The sequence below is a fragment of the Kogia breviceps genome, chromosome 19 (genome assembly GCF_026419965.1).
Source record: "Kogia breviceps isolate mKogBre1 chromosome 19, mKogBre1 haplotype 1, whole genome shotgun sequence".
NCBI lineage: Eukaryota > Metazoa > Chordata > Mammalia > Artiodactyla > Physeteridae > Kogia > Kogia breviceps.
This window is the reverse complement of record NC_081328.1, coordinates 35167418-35183801: the sequence shown is the minus strand read 5'-3', so window position 1 is coordinate 35183801 and position 16384 is coordinate 35167418. Positions and strand designations below refer to the sequence as shown.

The following is a 16384-nucleotide window of genomic DNA, read 5'->3' as shown; positions in this document are numbered from 1 at the left end:
CACCCAGACTCACTTCGAATCCCAGCTCTTCCACCTACTAGCTGATCACCCCACTTCTCCTCAGCTTCCCCGTCCTAAAAGCGGGGCTAATAACAGCACTCGTCTCTTGGGGCTGTTGCGACGAATAAATGGTACAACGTAAATAAAGCGTTTAGCCCCCAAGCCCTCGCCTAGTATCTATCACAAGCAGGGGCTGTGGTCATTACTGTCACCTTTTCGGCAATTCCCTGGCGGTCCCTTGGTTAGGACTCAGGGCTTCCACTGCAGGGGGCACTGGGTTTGATCTCTGGTCCGGGAACTAAGATCATTCAAGGTGCGGTCGTCCCCAAAAGACCGCAAAGGTGCTGGGACGGACTGGCGCCAAGCTGGGCGGAAGGCAAACCCAGGAGGTGGGCGGGGGTTGGTGGTGACGTGGACGGGTCCGACCCAAGCTCTCGCGGCTTCCTCCACCCCGGGTCGGTGGCAAGGCTGGACAATCGGTGGGGTGGCTGCCCGGCTCCACCACCTCGGAACGTGCGAGGCGGCGGGTTTCGGGATGGCTTCGTGCGGGTGAGTGTCCCCGAAGCAGAGAAAAGTGGGAGGTCAGACTTGGCCAGCGGGACGCGCCGTCGGGGAACGGCCAGGTGCGGGGGTCGCGGAAGCCAGGGCTGAGGGAGGGGGCAGCCGGTCTCTAAATTAAGTCCAACCGGTCCGCTACGTAGGTGGGGCAGCGAGGAGACAGCACCTGGGGACGGTATTGAGAGCCCCTGCCTGTTATCTAGCGCTGCGCTCCAGGGAACACTGGTTTTCGAAGTGGAAAATTCGTCGTGGAAGTTGCCTCTCGTGCTTGGAGTGCGTAGCGCGGTGGTGCCGAGCTTGGGGGGGCGGCCTGGAACCCGGACGCTCTGATCAGGGCTGGACATTTGGGTCCCTGGCGATGTGGGTCCCCGGCGAAGGGACCGCGGGCTCTGGGCAGTCGGGAAACCGAGGCTGCTCCTTCTTACGCAGCTTCAGAAAAACAGCCCGGGGTTTTGGAGTCAGGCGTTTCGAAAAGTAGGTTTTCAGGTTCAGGCGACAGCCTCGAGGCAGAGTGACCGTCTGTTTTGGGGCTCCGGGCGCTAAAGCCTCTAAGGAATAGCATAATAATTAACGGGGGAAAAGTCGACTTGGAGGGCTTATTTAGTTTTCATAAACCAGGAAGAAGGATCAGAAATACATTTTGTGCCTTTTTATCCCCAAAGTTTACTTTTTCTTTTTCTTTTTCAAAACTAGAATGATCATTTAATGCTAACAAGGAAGGTGTCTCCGGACAATGCAAAAACGTGTTGGTCAGATGATTTTTTTTTTTTTTTTTTTCAAATCTGTGAAGTTTTATTCTTACAGCGGTTCTGTGAAGTAGGCACAGACGAATTTCACAGAAATGACGCGAAATTGCGGGCCCTCCTCTCCTGTCTGACCGGCACACATATGCTACCAGGAGAACTTAATGGTTCATTGTAGGCCATTTCCTCTCTGCCTGCAACACATTAAACTTTACCCAAGGACAGATGGGCAGAGCTTGTGCAGGTGCGGGCAAGATGATGTTTTATGAGCATTAAAATGAAGCACACGTCGTACAGAGGCTGTGGCGGAGCCAGGGGAAGGAGGCAGCCCTTGTGTCACCGCAAGTCCCTGGCTAAGGCTTTCATTCCAGCACCTTCCTCATTCCTTCGCCCCGCATTACTTAATGAGTGATGAGGAGTCCTGGCACCAGGCTCCAAACTGTGCCAACGAATTTAAAGCTGGCAAGTCCTCGGCAAACTTGACTTTCCTTTCACATATAGACAGCTGGAATCGTGAACAAAAGGTCTGGGTTTTAACTGATGTTGTCGCTGTTTAAGTTACTTCTCTATGATCTTAAGGCGGCCGGCCCGTGTGGTCTTGGGGAACTAACGTTTCTTCCTCCGAAGAAACTATTTCTTTTAAGCTTTTCTTTGCCTTTTTAGTTTTCTTTATTATTAAAAAGTATCTGGCTTTGAAATAGGTATATCTGATTTTTGTCCCTCTGAGATAGGCCAGTTGACTCCAACACACCCTACCAACCCAGGAAATGATCACTACAATAGCATGCAGTAAACTCAGTAAATGTTAGTGTGTTTTTTTGCATATTAGTAAGTTTTATTTAAAACTAAAACGCCAGTGACTTAGGCTAGCCGGCAGGAATAATGTAGGTTTTCATGTTTTTTATTCTTTGGTAATACCTCAGGACCTTCATCGGCAAATGCAGCGTGTGGCATATGAGTCAGGGAAGATGAAGCGGCGTTATGTTGAGTAGGGTGTCTCCAAAAACAGTTTTCCAACTGATGGGAAATACAAACAAGAGGGCCGTTAGTTGGTAAATTCATTTCATTTCCTTCAGTGTGGAGCACTTATTTGTTACGTATACGCCCTGTTCTAGATTGTGCCTCTAGTGCTCACCCAAGCACTCTTTGAAGAATTATGTCCATGCCATAGTTGTGGAAATGGAGAATGAAATGAAGTTTGCCCAAGGACTACAATGGAAGGAGCAGGTTGGAATCCAACTCCATTTGAGGATAAAGCCAATATTTTTTTGATTGTGTGGGACATTTTATTCATAATATTTCATTCCACAAAAGTTTGATAATCCTATCACGTGCGAGCCATCTTACTAGGTACTGGGAATACAACTGACATGACCTCTTGGAGAAGTTATGACTCTAGCATATTTGACATCATCTGCTGATCATTTTTTAATACTCCCCTTCTCTATAGGACAGAATTATTTTCAGTAATAATATGTAGTACCAATGATAATTACTGTTGTCTTGCTTTTCTTTTCATTTGAAGACAATTTTTTAAAACCACAATTTTTTTTTTTTTTTTTTTTTTTTGCTGTACACGGGCCTCTCACTGTTGTGGCCTCTCCCGTCGCGGAGCACAGGCTCCCGACGTGCAGGCTCAGCGGCCATGGCTCACGGGCCCAGCCGCTCCGCGGCATGTGGGATCTTCCCGGACCGGGGCACGAACCCGTGTCCCCAGCATCGGCAGGCGGACTCTCAACCACTGCGCCACCAGGGAAGCCCTTGGTTTCATCTTTAAAATCACTGTGCTATTAGTGTTTATTTCACATCTATTGCGTAGATGGAGGAATGAGTTGTACCCCCTAGGTTAGAGACACAAACTTCTCCCTAAGCCAGCTTGAACAATTCTGAATGTTATATATTTGCTCTTATTGCAAGTTTACTCTTGAAAGGAACCTATGTTGCTGAGCCAGGTAGTATGTTAAAATATCACACCATAATTGTGGATATGTCTATTTCTCCTTTTAATTCTTTCAGGATTTTGCTTTATGTATTTTGAGGCTATGTTATTAGAATAAAGAATTGTTATCTCTTCCTGTGAACTGAATATTTTATAACTTGAGGTATTTATCTGTGGTTTTGGCTTTTTGTCTTAAAAGTCTACTTCATTTGATACTAATATAGAGATATCAACTTTATCTTCATTACACTTGGTATATTTATCTTCCTTTTTACTCTCAGTGTTTCTATATCACTGTTTTAGATGCGTCTCCTGCAAAGCGTGTATAATTGGGCTTCTTTTTTCCATGCAGTCTTATTACCATATGTTTTAATTAGAGCATTTAATCAATTTACATTTATGTAACTATTGATACAATTGGTTTAAATCTAACATCTCAACGAGTGCTTTCTATTTGTTCTACCTGATCTATGTTCTTCTCTTTTCTTGTGCTATTTTGTATTATTGTTCCATTTTCCTATTGAATATTATTTCTTATTTGTACTATTTCTATAGTGGTTACTCTATAGATTATAACATATTCTTGACCTACCATAGTCTAAAATTACTTGGTATTTTTAATCTTCTTCCTAGATAATGCAAAGACCTTGGAACAATTTTAGTCTGTTTGCTGCCTTTCCTGATTTACATGTCATTACTTTACCCTTTTTTTGGTTATATTGTGCTTTATGATTTTTTTTACTGTTTTGTTTAGGAACAAAACAGTATTATTTTATACAGTCAGTAGTCATCTAGACTTACCCACTTATTTGTCATTTTTATTTCTCTTCCTTCTTTCCTTATGATCTTCCTTCTGGAATAATTTGCCACTAAAGTAGTTACTTTAGTGCAAGTATACTGGTGACAGATTCCCTCAAATGTTGCTTGTCTGAAAATGCCTTTATGGGCACCTTCATTTTTGAATAGTTCTGATGGTATAGAAGATATTTCAGTGTCTCTGGCTTCCCGTATAATCTGCTGGAAAGTTAACTAACAATCTCTTTTAAAGGTAATCTTTTCTCTTCTGGCTGTTCTCCTTGTATTTTATTTATTTATTTATTGAAAAGCACTTGTTAACATTTAATTAATCTCCCACCATGTGGGTTCAAGCTACCAGGACACATGCCCCACCCACACCCTTAATCTCAGCTCTTCTGCTGAAGAATTTGGCCTTCACTTGACAGGCTGCTTTGGGAGCTTTCCCTCCCCTAGAACTTTGTAGTAGCCTGATGGCACCACGTCAGCGATAGGAGCTGCTCCAGTCTTGTTCTTGACAGCATTTACTCATGTCTGCTCACTGACTAAGGTTCCACAATTTATCAAGGTTGACAGCTGGGCAGAAGCTCTGGTTTTTCTTTAAGTGGTAATGCCTCATATCAACTTTCCCAAAGTATCCTCGGTGACTGGGGAGAGAAGGCAACCATTTTCATTACCCTCACTCCAATTAAAAAGCTATGTTTATCATCTTCACAGTCCATCTCCCCCCATTACAGTGTAAAAGTTGTTCACTCGTGCAGAAGAGTGACATAGCGGGTACTCCACTTGTTGGATAAAACAAATCTTTAAAAAGCCACCAGGGACTTCCCTGGTGGTCAGTGGGTAAGACTCCGCCTTCCCAATGCAGGGGGCTCGGGTTTGATCCCGAGTCGGGGAACTAGATCCCACATGCATGCCACAACTAAGAAGTCCGCATGCCACAGCTAAAGATCCCATGTGCCGCATCTAAGACCCGGTGTAGCCAAAATAAATAAATAAAATAAAATAAATAAAAAATAAAAATAAAATGTAAAAAAAAAAAAGCCACCAAAGACTATCAGATGGGAAAGACTAGCCTTTTCATGGAACCAGACTAAGTCACTGAGAAAGTCAGTGCCAAGACTAGAATTTAGGTCACTTGACAGCTTCTACACACTCCTATAACAGAGGGCTCCTAAACATTCCCCTGATTTGTGGGCATAAGTGGATCTAACAGTTGTGTAAGTCAATCTGATACATGTCACTAACCTGGTGACTGACTATGCCATGAGGGCTACAGCCAGTGAGTAAAGTCAGCAGTTACTCTTGGAGGACTCTAGCACATTAAGGCAATAGCTTGATACCCAAGTGTGACTAGCCTCGATTCTCCTTGTATTTTAATTTTTACTACTGATATAATGTTCTTTGGTGTGTATTTATTTTAAAATTTTCTTCCTTGTGGCTTAAATAGAATTTCTTGAAAACTCCTTCATTAATTTGGAAAGTTTTCGATCATTTTTTTTTTCCAAGCATTACTCTGCCCCATTCTCTCTCCTCTAATACTCCAGTGCTCACTGTATCCTCTGTGTCCTTAATTCTTTTCAGTAATTTGAGATCTTTTGTTCCTCTGTCATTCATTTTGGCAGTTATCTTCTTATTTTATTATTTTATTTATTTATTTTTTTCTGTTACTGTGGCTTTATTATTTCACCCCAGGTTTGTTCTGTAATGTAGAAATGAAAGAAGGCTTAGGAGGTACTCTGTTCTATAAAGTCAGGGAACAGAACTGTTTTTAAAACAAAGTTGCATTAAATTGTGTCTTCCTATCTCCCGACATATAGTAGGATCGACACAGGCAACAGCAGAGATTTGCACTGCCTCTCCTCCTAATACTAGTCGAGAGGCCCTTTGAAATTGGAAGAGTTGGTTAGAACCCATCCTGAGTAGAAGTTTGAAGAGGAAGGAGTATCTCAAACCTCTGAAGTAGACTAATCTGGGCAAGAAGCAGCCCTATACAATACAAAACTTAAAGAATAAAAACAAAGGCCAGGGCATCCCTGGGGACTCAGTGGTTGACACTCTGCCTGCTAATGCAGGGGACACGGGTTCGAGCCCTGGTCTGGGAGGATCCCGCATCCCGTGGAGTGGCTGGGCCCGTGAGCCACAATTACTGAGCCTGCGCGTCTGGAGCCTGGGCTCCGCAACAGGAGAGGCCACGATAGCGAGAGGCCCGTGCACCGCGATGAAGAGTGGCCCCCCCCTTGCCGCAGCTAGAGAAAGCCCTTGCACAGAAACGAAGACCCAACACAGCAAAAATAAATAAATAAAATAAATTAATAAACTCCTACCCCCAACATCTTCTAAAAAAAAAAACACAACTAAGGCCACAGGAAAGCCATGGTGTAGCCATCTTGAGAGATCTATTAGGTTAGAGGAGTATAAAATGAATCATCTGAATGTGGCACTTCCCTTTTAAGTTTTCAATTTTAAAGCAATAGAAACTGATCACCCTACCCAGAGCCAAAACTATATTATGAAGGCCCTATCCTGAAATATTCAGCTTGTACCAGAATAACTCCTATAAACAGCACATGCACTACAAATAACTACTTTATTAGCAGTCCCACATAGAATCTACTTACTTGATGAGCTTCTGAAATGTTTAAGATTCCAGAACTATCTTGAATTGCTCTCAGGCCTACTCAATACCCCTTATCTAAAAAAACATTCTTAAATAAGCGAATTTAGACACAAACTTTACCTGATTCTGATTTAAAAGTTTTACTGACAGAGAAAAAAAAAAACTGTGAGGAGACCCACTCCCTTTGCCACATAGCTCAGGCATTTTTTCCCCAACATTATTCAGACAGTGAGAGAAGTCAGGTCTCTCCAGTTTTAGTTAGTTCTCTTAGAGACATAAGATTGGCCAATAGCAGTTAGTCCTGAGTCAACCTCAAGGCACTATGTTGTCAAAGGTACTTCATACCTACACCCCCAAACCAAAGAATTCACATAGAGCTTAATATACTCTAGAAGGAATAAACATTTCAGGTCAGCTTGTGACTACTGACCTGTCTTGTGTTTACACCATAAGAAAAGCCGCTATAATATAGCTGCTTTCCTGGAAATCTTTTCGTGGCAGTCACAACAGGAAGAGACCTGTGGGAGCAGTCCTCTCCATTAGGCTGCAGCACTTAAGGTTTATCACAGGAAAAAAAACCAATGATTCAGTCCTTGGCATCTCCTACTCCATCTGCACTGATGGCAAACATAGCTTCAGCTTCAAGAAGACAAGGAGAGTCATAGATTTTGAAGATTCTGATTTCCCCTCTTCCTTTTCTCAGGTACAGTCTTGTTGTTGAGGCATGAGCAATGATATTTCCTCCAATAGGTTTTTTAGGATCTGCAGCAAACATGGCTGCTCCATCCACTTGGGCTACCACCTGGTTGGTGATGACCACTGCTACTCCAAACTCATCAGCAAGTCGCAGAAGCATCCGCAGAAACCTGGCCAAGTTCATCTGCCTGGCTGAAAGCTCACCTCGACCCGAATAGTCTGTTCTGTAGAGGGCGGTGGCACTGTCTACAATTAGTGCATACCTGGATTCTACCATCATGGCTGATGCTTGATAAAGGAGCTGGGTCTGGTGGTCTGTGTTGAACCCTCAAGCATATGCTACATTATCCAGGACATCACTGCCAGAGAGGCCATATCTCTCAGCCACTGCTAGCAGCCGTTCTGGCCTAAAGGTACCCTCGGTGTCAATGCACATGGCCTTTCCTTCACCTCCACCTCGGTCAGTGGGAAGCTGGCATGTTACAGCCAACGTATGACAGATCTGGGTCTTCCCAGTTCGGAATTCTCCAAACATCTCTGTGATGGATCCAGTCTCAATTCCTCCTTGAAGTAGTTTGTCAAGCTCTTTGGAGCCGGTAGTAATCTGTATGATCTCAGACCGCCTTTGGTGGAACTCAGTTGCCGTGGTGAAACCCATTGGAACTAATTTAGCTGCCTCGGTCAGAATTTTATCAGCTTTGGCTTCACTAATCCCCTTAATATTTATTAGCTCCTTCTTTGATGCATAGGCAACAGCCTCCACAGTATGGAATCCAGCTTCTTCCCATTTCTTCACATCATTGGCATGTATGCCACATTGCTCTAATCGAGAAATAGGTTGTGGGCCAAAGCTCGCTTCTTCCACTGGAGTATCTGCATTTGCTTCAAGCTGTATCTGTCTGCATAGCCATTACTTAGTGTTCAATACTCCGCCTGCAGCAGAACTTGCCCGGGCGGGCTGCGCGCTCCGACTACAGTGCGCCGGACCCGCGCGCGCCCGACCCCGAGCGGACTGCAGACCCCCTCGCCTGCGCGCCGCTTCTCTACGCCCTTGCTCCGGCCTTCTGCACGAAACGCAGGCGAGTTTCAGCCCCGAACTGCGCTCCTGGGGCGCGTCTCAGCTCTCTTCAGGCCTTGGTCTCAGGCGGCAGTGCCCACTCCGCCTGCCGCTCTTATTTTATTTTTTTATTGAAGGATAGTTGATTTACAATGTTGCAGGTGTACAGCAAAGCGATTCAGTTATACACATACCTATATATATATTCTTTTTCAGCTTCTTTTCCAAAATAGGTTATTACAAGACACTGAATACAGTTCCTTGTGCTGTACAGTAGGTCCTTGTTGTTCATCTGCTTTAGATATAGCAGTGTATATCTGTTAATCTCAAATTCCTTATTTATTCTTCCCACCCCTCCGCCCGCCTTGGCAGTTACAGTCTGACTTATCCTCCAGTCTTGTCTAATTGTCTGTTAAATTCATCCACTTAACTTTTCAATAGTGTTATTTTAGGGGCTTCCCTGGTGGCGCAGTGGTTGAGAGTCCACCTGCCGATGCTGCGGAGCGGCTGGGCCCGTGAGCCATGGCCGCTGAGCTTGCGCGTCCGGGGCCTGTGCTCCTCAACCGGAGAGGCCACAACAGTGAGAGGCCCGCGGACCGCAAAAAAAAAAAAAAAAAAAAGTGTTGTTTTATTTTGTATTTCTAAAATTTCTGTCTATTTCTTTTTGTATTCTCCAATTTTGTGTTAAAATTCTCAATAATTAATTTATAGTTCTTTAATAGTAAGTCTGTTTACTTTAAAATATATGTCTGATAACTCCAGTACCTGAAGCCCTGTGTTTTTTTTTTTTTTTTTTTTTTTGCGGTACGCGGGCCTCTCACTGTCGCGGCCTCTCCCGTTGCGAAGCACAGGCTCCGGACGCGCAGGCCCAGCGGCCATGGCTCACGGGCCCAGCCGCTCCGCGGCACGTGGGATCCTCCCGGACCGGGGCACGAACCCGTGTCTCCTGCATCGGCAGGCGGACTCTCAACCACTGCGCCACCAGGGAAGCCCAGCCCTGTGCTTTTATTGCCTTATTTTCCTCTTTTTAAAAATGCTATCTCCACATGTGCCAAACAATGTCTTTACAAAATAGTTCGTGAAAATAATCTGAGACCTAGGATAACTTCTGCCAGAGATGATTTATGTTTCATTCTGCTAGGCACTGGGTTCACTAGCAATGTGCGATTGCCTCAATCCAACTTCAAGAGATGACAGGAAGCCTTGTGGCCATGCCTGGGAATTCCTATCTGATTCTGGTTCACTCCTCTGAGGTGTAAGCCATTGCAGTTCCAATGCAAAGCAAAGGGGATTCACCAGGAACCCCCACCCCCGCCCATCTCCACTCACGGTGGATTTTGGGACTCTAACGTTTATTCCCTTAACCCCAAGGGGCTGAGATAAACATGCTCAGCCTGTGAGCCGCCCACTTAGGAATCAGCAAACACATCCAGAGGAAAAAGTAGCCTCCATTCTTAGCCTCCGTTATCTCTTGAATCCAGTCCCAGTAATTCTTCACTGTCTTGGTAGCCATCTGATCCTTTCAGACAGATTTGTTGTTGTTGTGGTTCAGCTTTTCTAGTTGTCAGCAGTGAGAAAGTTGGTCTGAATTGCCCAGTCCGTTGTTATTGGAGGCAGAAGTCTCTTTTGCCTCTAAGGCTCTCAGACTAGAGAATGTTTTTCTGACTTTCTACCAATCACAGTAGAGGATGGGGTATAGCCAATTCTAATTTAGTTCAAGGAAAAAAAGATAATGTTATTTGTGTTCTTAATATAGTGAAGCAATTCATAGGTATTATATAATTACATAATAACTCATAGTTATTATGTAAATAATTTGACTAAGTTTCTGTTACTTGCAACCAAAAATTCCTGACTAAAATATTTAAAAGTAGTGTGTATATATCACCTTTGCCCACAATTTCACCAAACCTTTTTGGTTATTTTTTTATTTTTAATTAATTAATTAATTAATATATTTATTTTATTTATTTGGCTACGTTTGGTCTTCGTGGCTGTGCGTGGGCTTTCTCTAGTTGCAGCGAGCGGGGGCTACTCTTCGTTGTGGTGCACGGCCCACTCATTGCGGTGACTTCTCGTTGCGGAGCACGGGCTCTAGGCGCACGGGCTTACAGTAGTTGTGGCACGTGGGCTCAGTAGTTGTGGCTCACGGGCTCTAGAGCGCAGGCTCAATAGTTGTGGTGCTCGGGCTTAGTTGCTCTGCAGCATGTGGGATCTTCCCTGACCAGGGCTCGAACCCGTGTCCCCTGCATTGGCAGGTGGATTCTTAACCACTGTGCCACCAGGGAAGTCCCACCCTTTTTGGTTATTAACTTAATAGGCATAAAATGCTACTTCAGTGTTATTTTCAATATCAATCTTTTTAACTTACAAGTGAGAACAAATATTCTCCTGTGTGTTCACCTACTAAATGTACTTATTCTTTAGTCAGTCATTTCTGCATATTCTCTGCCCATTTATTACTTGGTGTCTTGGTGTTTTTCTCATCGGTGAATTAAGATTAAACCTTTGCTCTCATATTTGTTAGGAACCATTTCAGTAGTCCAATACTACCATTTTGGTTTCAGGGGTTTTTTCACTGTACAGACATTTTTTAAAGTTCTGATGCATCTTTAAATATTTAAATCTTTCTCTTTGTAGATGTCTCTATGCTGTCAAAGTGTCACGGTTCACAAAGGGATTATTGTAATAAAGCACACAGAATCATGAGACTACTTTTTTAGACAAAAGGAAAATCGTGGCTCATCGGTTTCCACTGTCTGCAGAGACAGCTTAACATCAGACCCTACTTGCTCGGGTACAAGAGTGCTTTGGGGCAATGAGGGTCACCACCTTTGACTCAGGACTCAGGCTGCCTCTCTGGTTTCTGCCTGGTCCCAAAGCTCTCTGTAGTTGGACTAGGAGAACCACTTGGGAGGGCTAACAGCTTCACCTGGCTTGAAGGGACAAGTTGACATCAGCTGATACATATGACAAGCTCATTTCCTTATTTCTCACTGACTTTATAAATTGGATTTTGGCCCTTTTTCGAATGTTTCTCAAATATGGTCCAACCAGAATAGCAGACCCATACAATTATAATTTTAATATCCCCACGGAAGCACGTAAACAGTGTGATTTTAACAGTGTAGAACATTTGTAGTCGTCTGTTAAAAATTCGGCTGTTGAACATTTTATTAGGAATCTCCTACCGAACCATTCCTATTAATGACTGCATCACAAAATGCTGTCCCTAGCTGGAACCAGCTTTGGTAAATCAAAACTCCAAGCTGAGACGGGTCTGATCAGATGAAATTAACTAAGAGGAAGTAAAGGCCTTTTTTCTGCAGGCATGTCTATAACTTGAGTAGTTTCAATATATCTATCTTGTTCTGAATGCCATTTTAGAAAATTCAGATGTTACAGAAATATATAACAAAATAGTGAAAATTCCACATAAAATTCCACTCAAGTATTTCTGGCCTTTTTGTTTTTAATATTTATTTGGCCGCGTCAGGTCTTAGCTGCAGCACATGATATCTTTTGTTGCGGCACGTGGGCTTCTCTCTAGTTGTGGTGCTTGGGCTCAGTAGATGTGGCACGGCGAGCTCTCTAGTTGCCGTGCAGAGGCTTAGTTGTGGTGTGTGGGCTTAGTTGCCCCCTGGCATGTGAGATCTTAGTTCCCCAACCAGAGATCAAACCTGCGTCCCCTGCATTGGAAGGCGGATTCTTAACCACTGGACCACCAGGGAAGTCCCAAGTATTTCTGGACTTTGGTTTATTCCATTTACCTATATGCTTATTCTTGAATCAATAACATGCTTTTAGTTAACTCTAGCTTTACAATAATTTTATTCTTTAGTAGTATGGCTCTCCTTATGTATAATATTTTCCTTGCTATTCTCATGTGTTACTTCCAGTTAGAGTCATTTTGACAAATGAAAACAAAATTTTGTTGTGGGTTCATTTATGTAGTTATTGTATTGAATTTAGATATTAATATAGGGTAAAGTTCCATTTTCACAATGTGGAATTATTCTAGTGAAGAATAAGAAATTTATCTCCACTTAGTACTTCCCTAATATACTGGTTTTTCTTAACTCTTTTATTTATTTATGGCTGCGTTGGGTCTTTATTGCTGTTAGTGGGCTTTCTCTAATTGCACCGAGCGGGGGCTACTCTTCATTGCAGTGCGCCGGCTTCTCATCGCGGTGGCTTCTCTTGTTGTGGAGCACGGGCTCTAGGCGTGGGCTTCAGTAGTGCAGCACGTGGGCTCGGTAGTTGCAGCGTGTGGGCTCAGTAGTGTGGCTCACGAGCTTAGTTGCTCCCTGGCATGTGGGATCTTCCTGGACCAGGGATAGAACCCGTGTCCCCTGCATTGGCAGGTGGATTCTTAACCACTGCGCCACCAGGGAAATCCCTTTCATTACGTTTTGACTCATGGTTGTTGGCTTATAGAAAACTGGGTAACGTAGTGTTTAAAAGGGTGGTCTGGTTTTGAATCCTGCATCTAACACCAACCAACTGTGCAAGTTGCTTTTACCCTCAGCTAATTCATCTGTTAATTGGGTGGAGTAATGGAATGTCTTTATTATGTTGTTGTGAGAATTAAATGAGATGATACACACAAAGCTCTTGGCAGAGGGGTAAAACATAGTACGTGGTCATTAAATTATAACTATAATTATTATTATTTTTAAAATATTTATTTTGTAACTAGATACCTTACTTAAATCTCAGTTTCTAATAGTTTCCCATTTAAAACATTTTAGTTTTTCCAAGTATGCAATTACTACATCTTGTAAATAATTATATTTTTAATTATCCTTTTAGTTATATATCTTTTTTAGTCCATAAGCTAATTTTATTGCATTTATTAATACTTTCATGATAATATTAACTAATAGCAGTGGGCATTCTTATCTTGTTCCTGGATATAATGGAGTTTTGCATAATGCTGGCTTTGGCTTGAAAGGTAAATCTTTTGCCATGTTAAGAAAGCCTCCACCTATTCTTATTTTACCTGAGGAACTTTTACTTAATTGTTTATAAATCCCAAAGTTTTATTTTTAAAATTGTCAAACTAAAGAAAGCTTGAAACAATGTTACTGAATACACTCATACAGCCTGCACCTAGATCCACCTAGATTAATATTTTACATTTGCTTTATCTCTCACCCCTTCTTTCAAATGGCTGAACCATTGAAAATAATTTTCAGACATCTTAACACTTCACCCTTAAATACTTGACCATACTTCTAAGAATAACAGCATTCTCCTATATAATCATAATATAATGATCTCAGCTAAAAAAAATGAACAATTCCCTAACATGATCTAACATTCAGCCCATGCTCAAATATTCACAATTGTCCCCTAAATGGCTTTTAAAATTTATTTTATTGAAGTATAGTTGATTTACAATAATGTGCTAATTTCTGTTGTATAGCAAAATGATTCAGTTATGCACATATGTACATTCTTTTTCATATTCTTTCCCATTATGGTTTATCACAGGATATTGAATATAGTTCCCTGTGCTATACAGTAGGACCTTGTTGCTTATCCATTCTATATATAATACTTTGCATCTTCTAATCCCAAACTCCCAATCCTTCCCTCCTCCACCCCCCTCCCCCTTGGCAACCACAAGTCCATTCTCTATGTCTGTGTTTTTTTCTTTTGGTTGCTCTGTGCGGCCTTGTGGGATCTCAGTTCCATGACTAGAGATTGAACTGAGGCCATGGCAGTGAAAGCACAGAATCCTAACCACTAGGCCACCAGGGAACTCCCCTGTGAGTCTATTTTGTAGATAAGTTCATTTGTGTCATATTTTAGATTCTACATATAAGTCATTATCATATGATATTTTTCTCTGACTTACTTCACTTAGTGTGATAATCTCTAGGTCCAATCAACATGCTGCAAATGGCATTATTTCATTCTTTTTTATGGCCAAGTAGTATTCCATTGTGTATATGTGTGTGTGTGTGTGTGTGTGTGTGTGTGTGTGTGTGTGTTATATACATATATACCACATCTTCTTTTATCCATTCATCTATCGATAGACATTTAGGTTGCATCCATGCCTTGGCTATTGTAAATAGCACTATTGTAAATAGTGCTGCAGTGAACATTGTGGTGCATGTGTCTTCTCGAATTATAGTTTTCTCCGTATATTTGCCCAGGAGTGGGATTGCAGGATCATATGGCAACTCCGTTTTTAGTTTGAGGAACCTCCATACTGTTTTCCGTAGCGGCTGCACCAATTCACATCTCAACCAACAGTGTAGGAGGGTTCTGTTTTCTTCACACCCTCTGCAGCATTTGTTATTTGTAGACTTTTTAATTATGGCCATTCTGACTAATGTGAGATGGTACCTCACTGTAGTTTTGATTTTCATTTCTCTAATAATTAGTGCTAAATGTCTTTCATAACTGTTTTTTGAAACAGTGATCCAATCAAAGTTCACACGTTGCATTTTGTTGTTTGATCTTTTTAGTCTCCTTAAACTATCAAAAGCTATCCCATCCCTCCACTTTTTTCTTTTTTCTCTTTTCATAGCATTGTCTTTTTGAAGAGTCCAGGCCAGTTGTCTTACAGAACGGTCCACATCCTGATGTGTCTGATAGTTGTTGATGGTGTTATTCAGTTTGCTTCTTTATCCGCTGTTATTGCCTATAAACTGGTAGTGAGGTCTCTGAGTCTTGACTACATTTTTTTTTTTTTTTTTGCGGTACGCGGGCCTCTCACTGTTGTGACCTCTTCCGTTGCGGAGCACCGGCTCCGGACGCGCAGGCTCAGCGGCCATGGCTCACGGGCCCAGCCGCTCCGCGGCATGTGGGATCTTCCCGGACCAGGGCACGAACCCGTGTCCCCCGCATCGGCAGGCGTACTCTCAACCACTGCACCACCAGGGAAGCCCTGAGTAGCTGCTTTTTAAAGGAAATCTTTTTTTTTCTTGAAAGAATAAGAATGAATAAGAATAAACTGGTTATTCAGACTTCTGTATTGGGTAGATGTCTTCTCAAAAAAATGGACCAAGTGATCTGCCAGTTGCCAGTATTAGTTGCCAATCAAAAAGTTCAAGCTTTCCAAAAAATTAGAACTTTGTAAAACTTATTTCCACCGCAATGAGTTTGACAGTCTTAATATTTAGAGACTTTTCTGATGAGATTGGTGTTGATATTAATGAAAGTGAATTCTCGGTATTGCATTAAAAATGTATCAGCAGGGCTTCCCTGGTGGCGCAGTGGCTAAGAATCTGCCTGCCAATGTAGGGGACACGGGTTCGAGCCCTGGTCCGGGAAGATCCCACATGCCGTGGAGCAACTAAGCCCGTGAGCCACAATTACTGAGCTCACATGCTGCACCTACTGAAGCCCTCACGCCTACAGCCCGTGCTCCACAACAAGAGAAGCCACTGCAAGGAGAAGCCTGCGCACCACAAGGAAAAGTAGCCCCCGCTTGTCGCAACTAGAGAAAGCCCGCGCGCAGCGATGAAGACCCAACACAGCGAATAAATAAATAAATAAATAAATGCATCAGCATTTGGGGGATCAGCATAACTCAGTTAACCAATATTTTCCATATGACTAATGCATAGTGTAATAAAATCATGAGTAGGTAAAAGGTCCATTCAAAGTCCAAGTCATACCAGTGGACTTTAATGTAACAGTGTACAAAAAATTCATTCATATGGTTTCAGATTCCACACTGCTGCTAACCTTTTAAGAAACTACCACTTCTTGATGAATATCCACAATTATCTGAAAACGCGATTAAAATGTTTCTCCCTTGGGCTTCCCTGGTGGTGCAGAGGTTGTGAGTCCGCCTGCCGATGCAGAGGACACGGGTTTGTGCCCCGGTCCGGGAAGATCCCACATGCCGCGGAGCGGCTGGGCCCGTGAGCCATGGCCGCTGAGCCTGCGCGTCCGGAGCCTGTGCTCCGCAACAGGAGAGGCCACAGCAGTGAGAAGCCCGCATACCGCAAAAG

At 42.9% G+C, this 16384-nt stretch overlaps 1 protein-coding gene, 1 non-coding gene and 1 pseudogene across 2 annotated transcripts in view; 1 reads left to right on the top strand and 2 right to left on the bottom strand.

Moving 5' to 3' along the window:
* Positions 1-410: 410 nt before the first annotated feature.
* B4GALNT2 (beta-1,4-N-acetyl-galactosaminyltransferase 2 (SID blood group)) overlaps positions 411-16384 on the top strand; it is a 55817-nt gene continuing 39843 nt past the window's right edge. Inside the window, exon 1 of the mRNA XM_059047100.2 lies at positions 411-549. Within this exon, the coding sequence (XP_058903083.2) occupies positions 536-549 (14 nt within the window). The 5' untranslated portion in view covers positions 411-535. The remainder of the gene's footprint in view (positions 550-16384) is intronic.
* Positions 5271-5399, bottom strand: LOC131747147 (small nucleolar RNA SNORA3/SNORA45 family). Its single transcript, XR_009332777.1, has one exon. It is a non-coding gene; the product is annotated as a small nucleolar RNA SNORA3/SNORA45 family (small nucleolar RNA).
* On the bottom strand, positions 7242-8252 carry LOC131746136 (DNA repair protein RAD51 homolog 1 pseudogene; annotated as a pseudogene).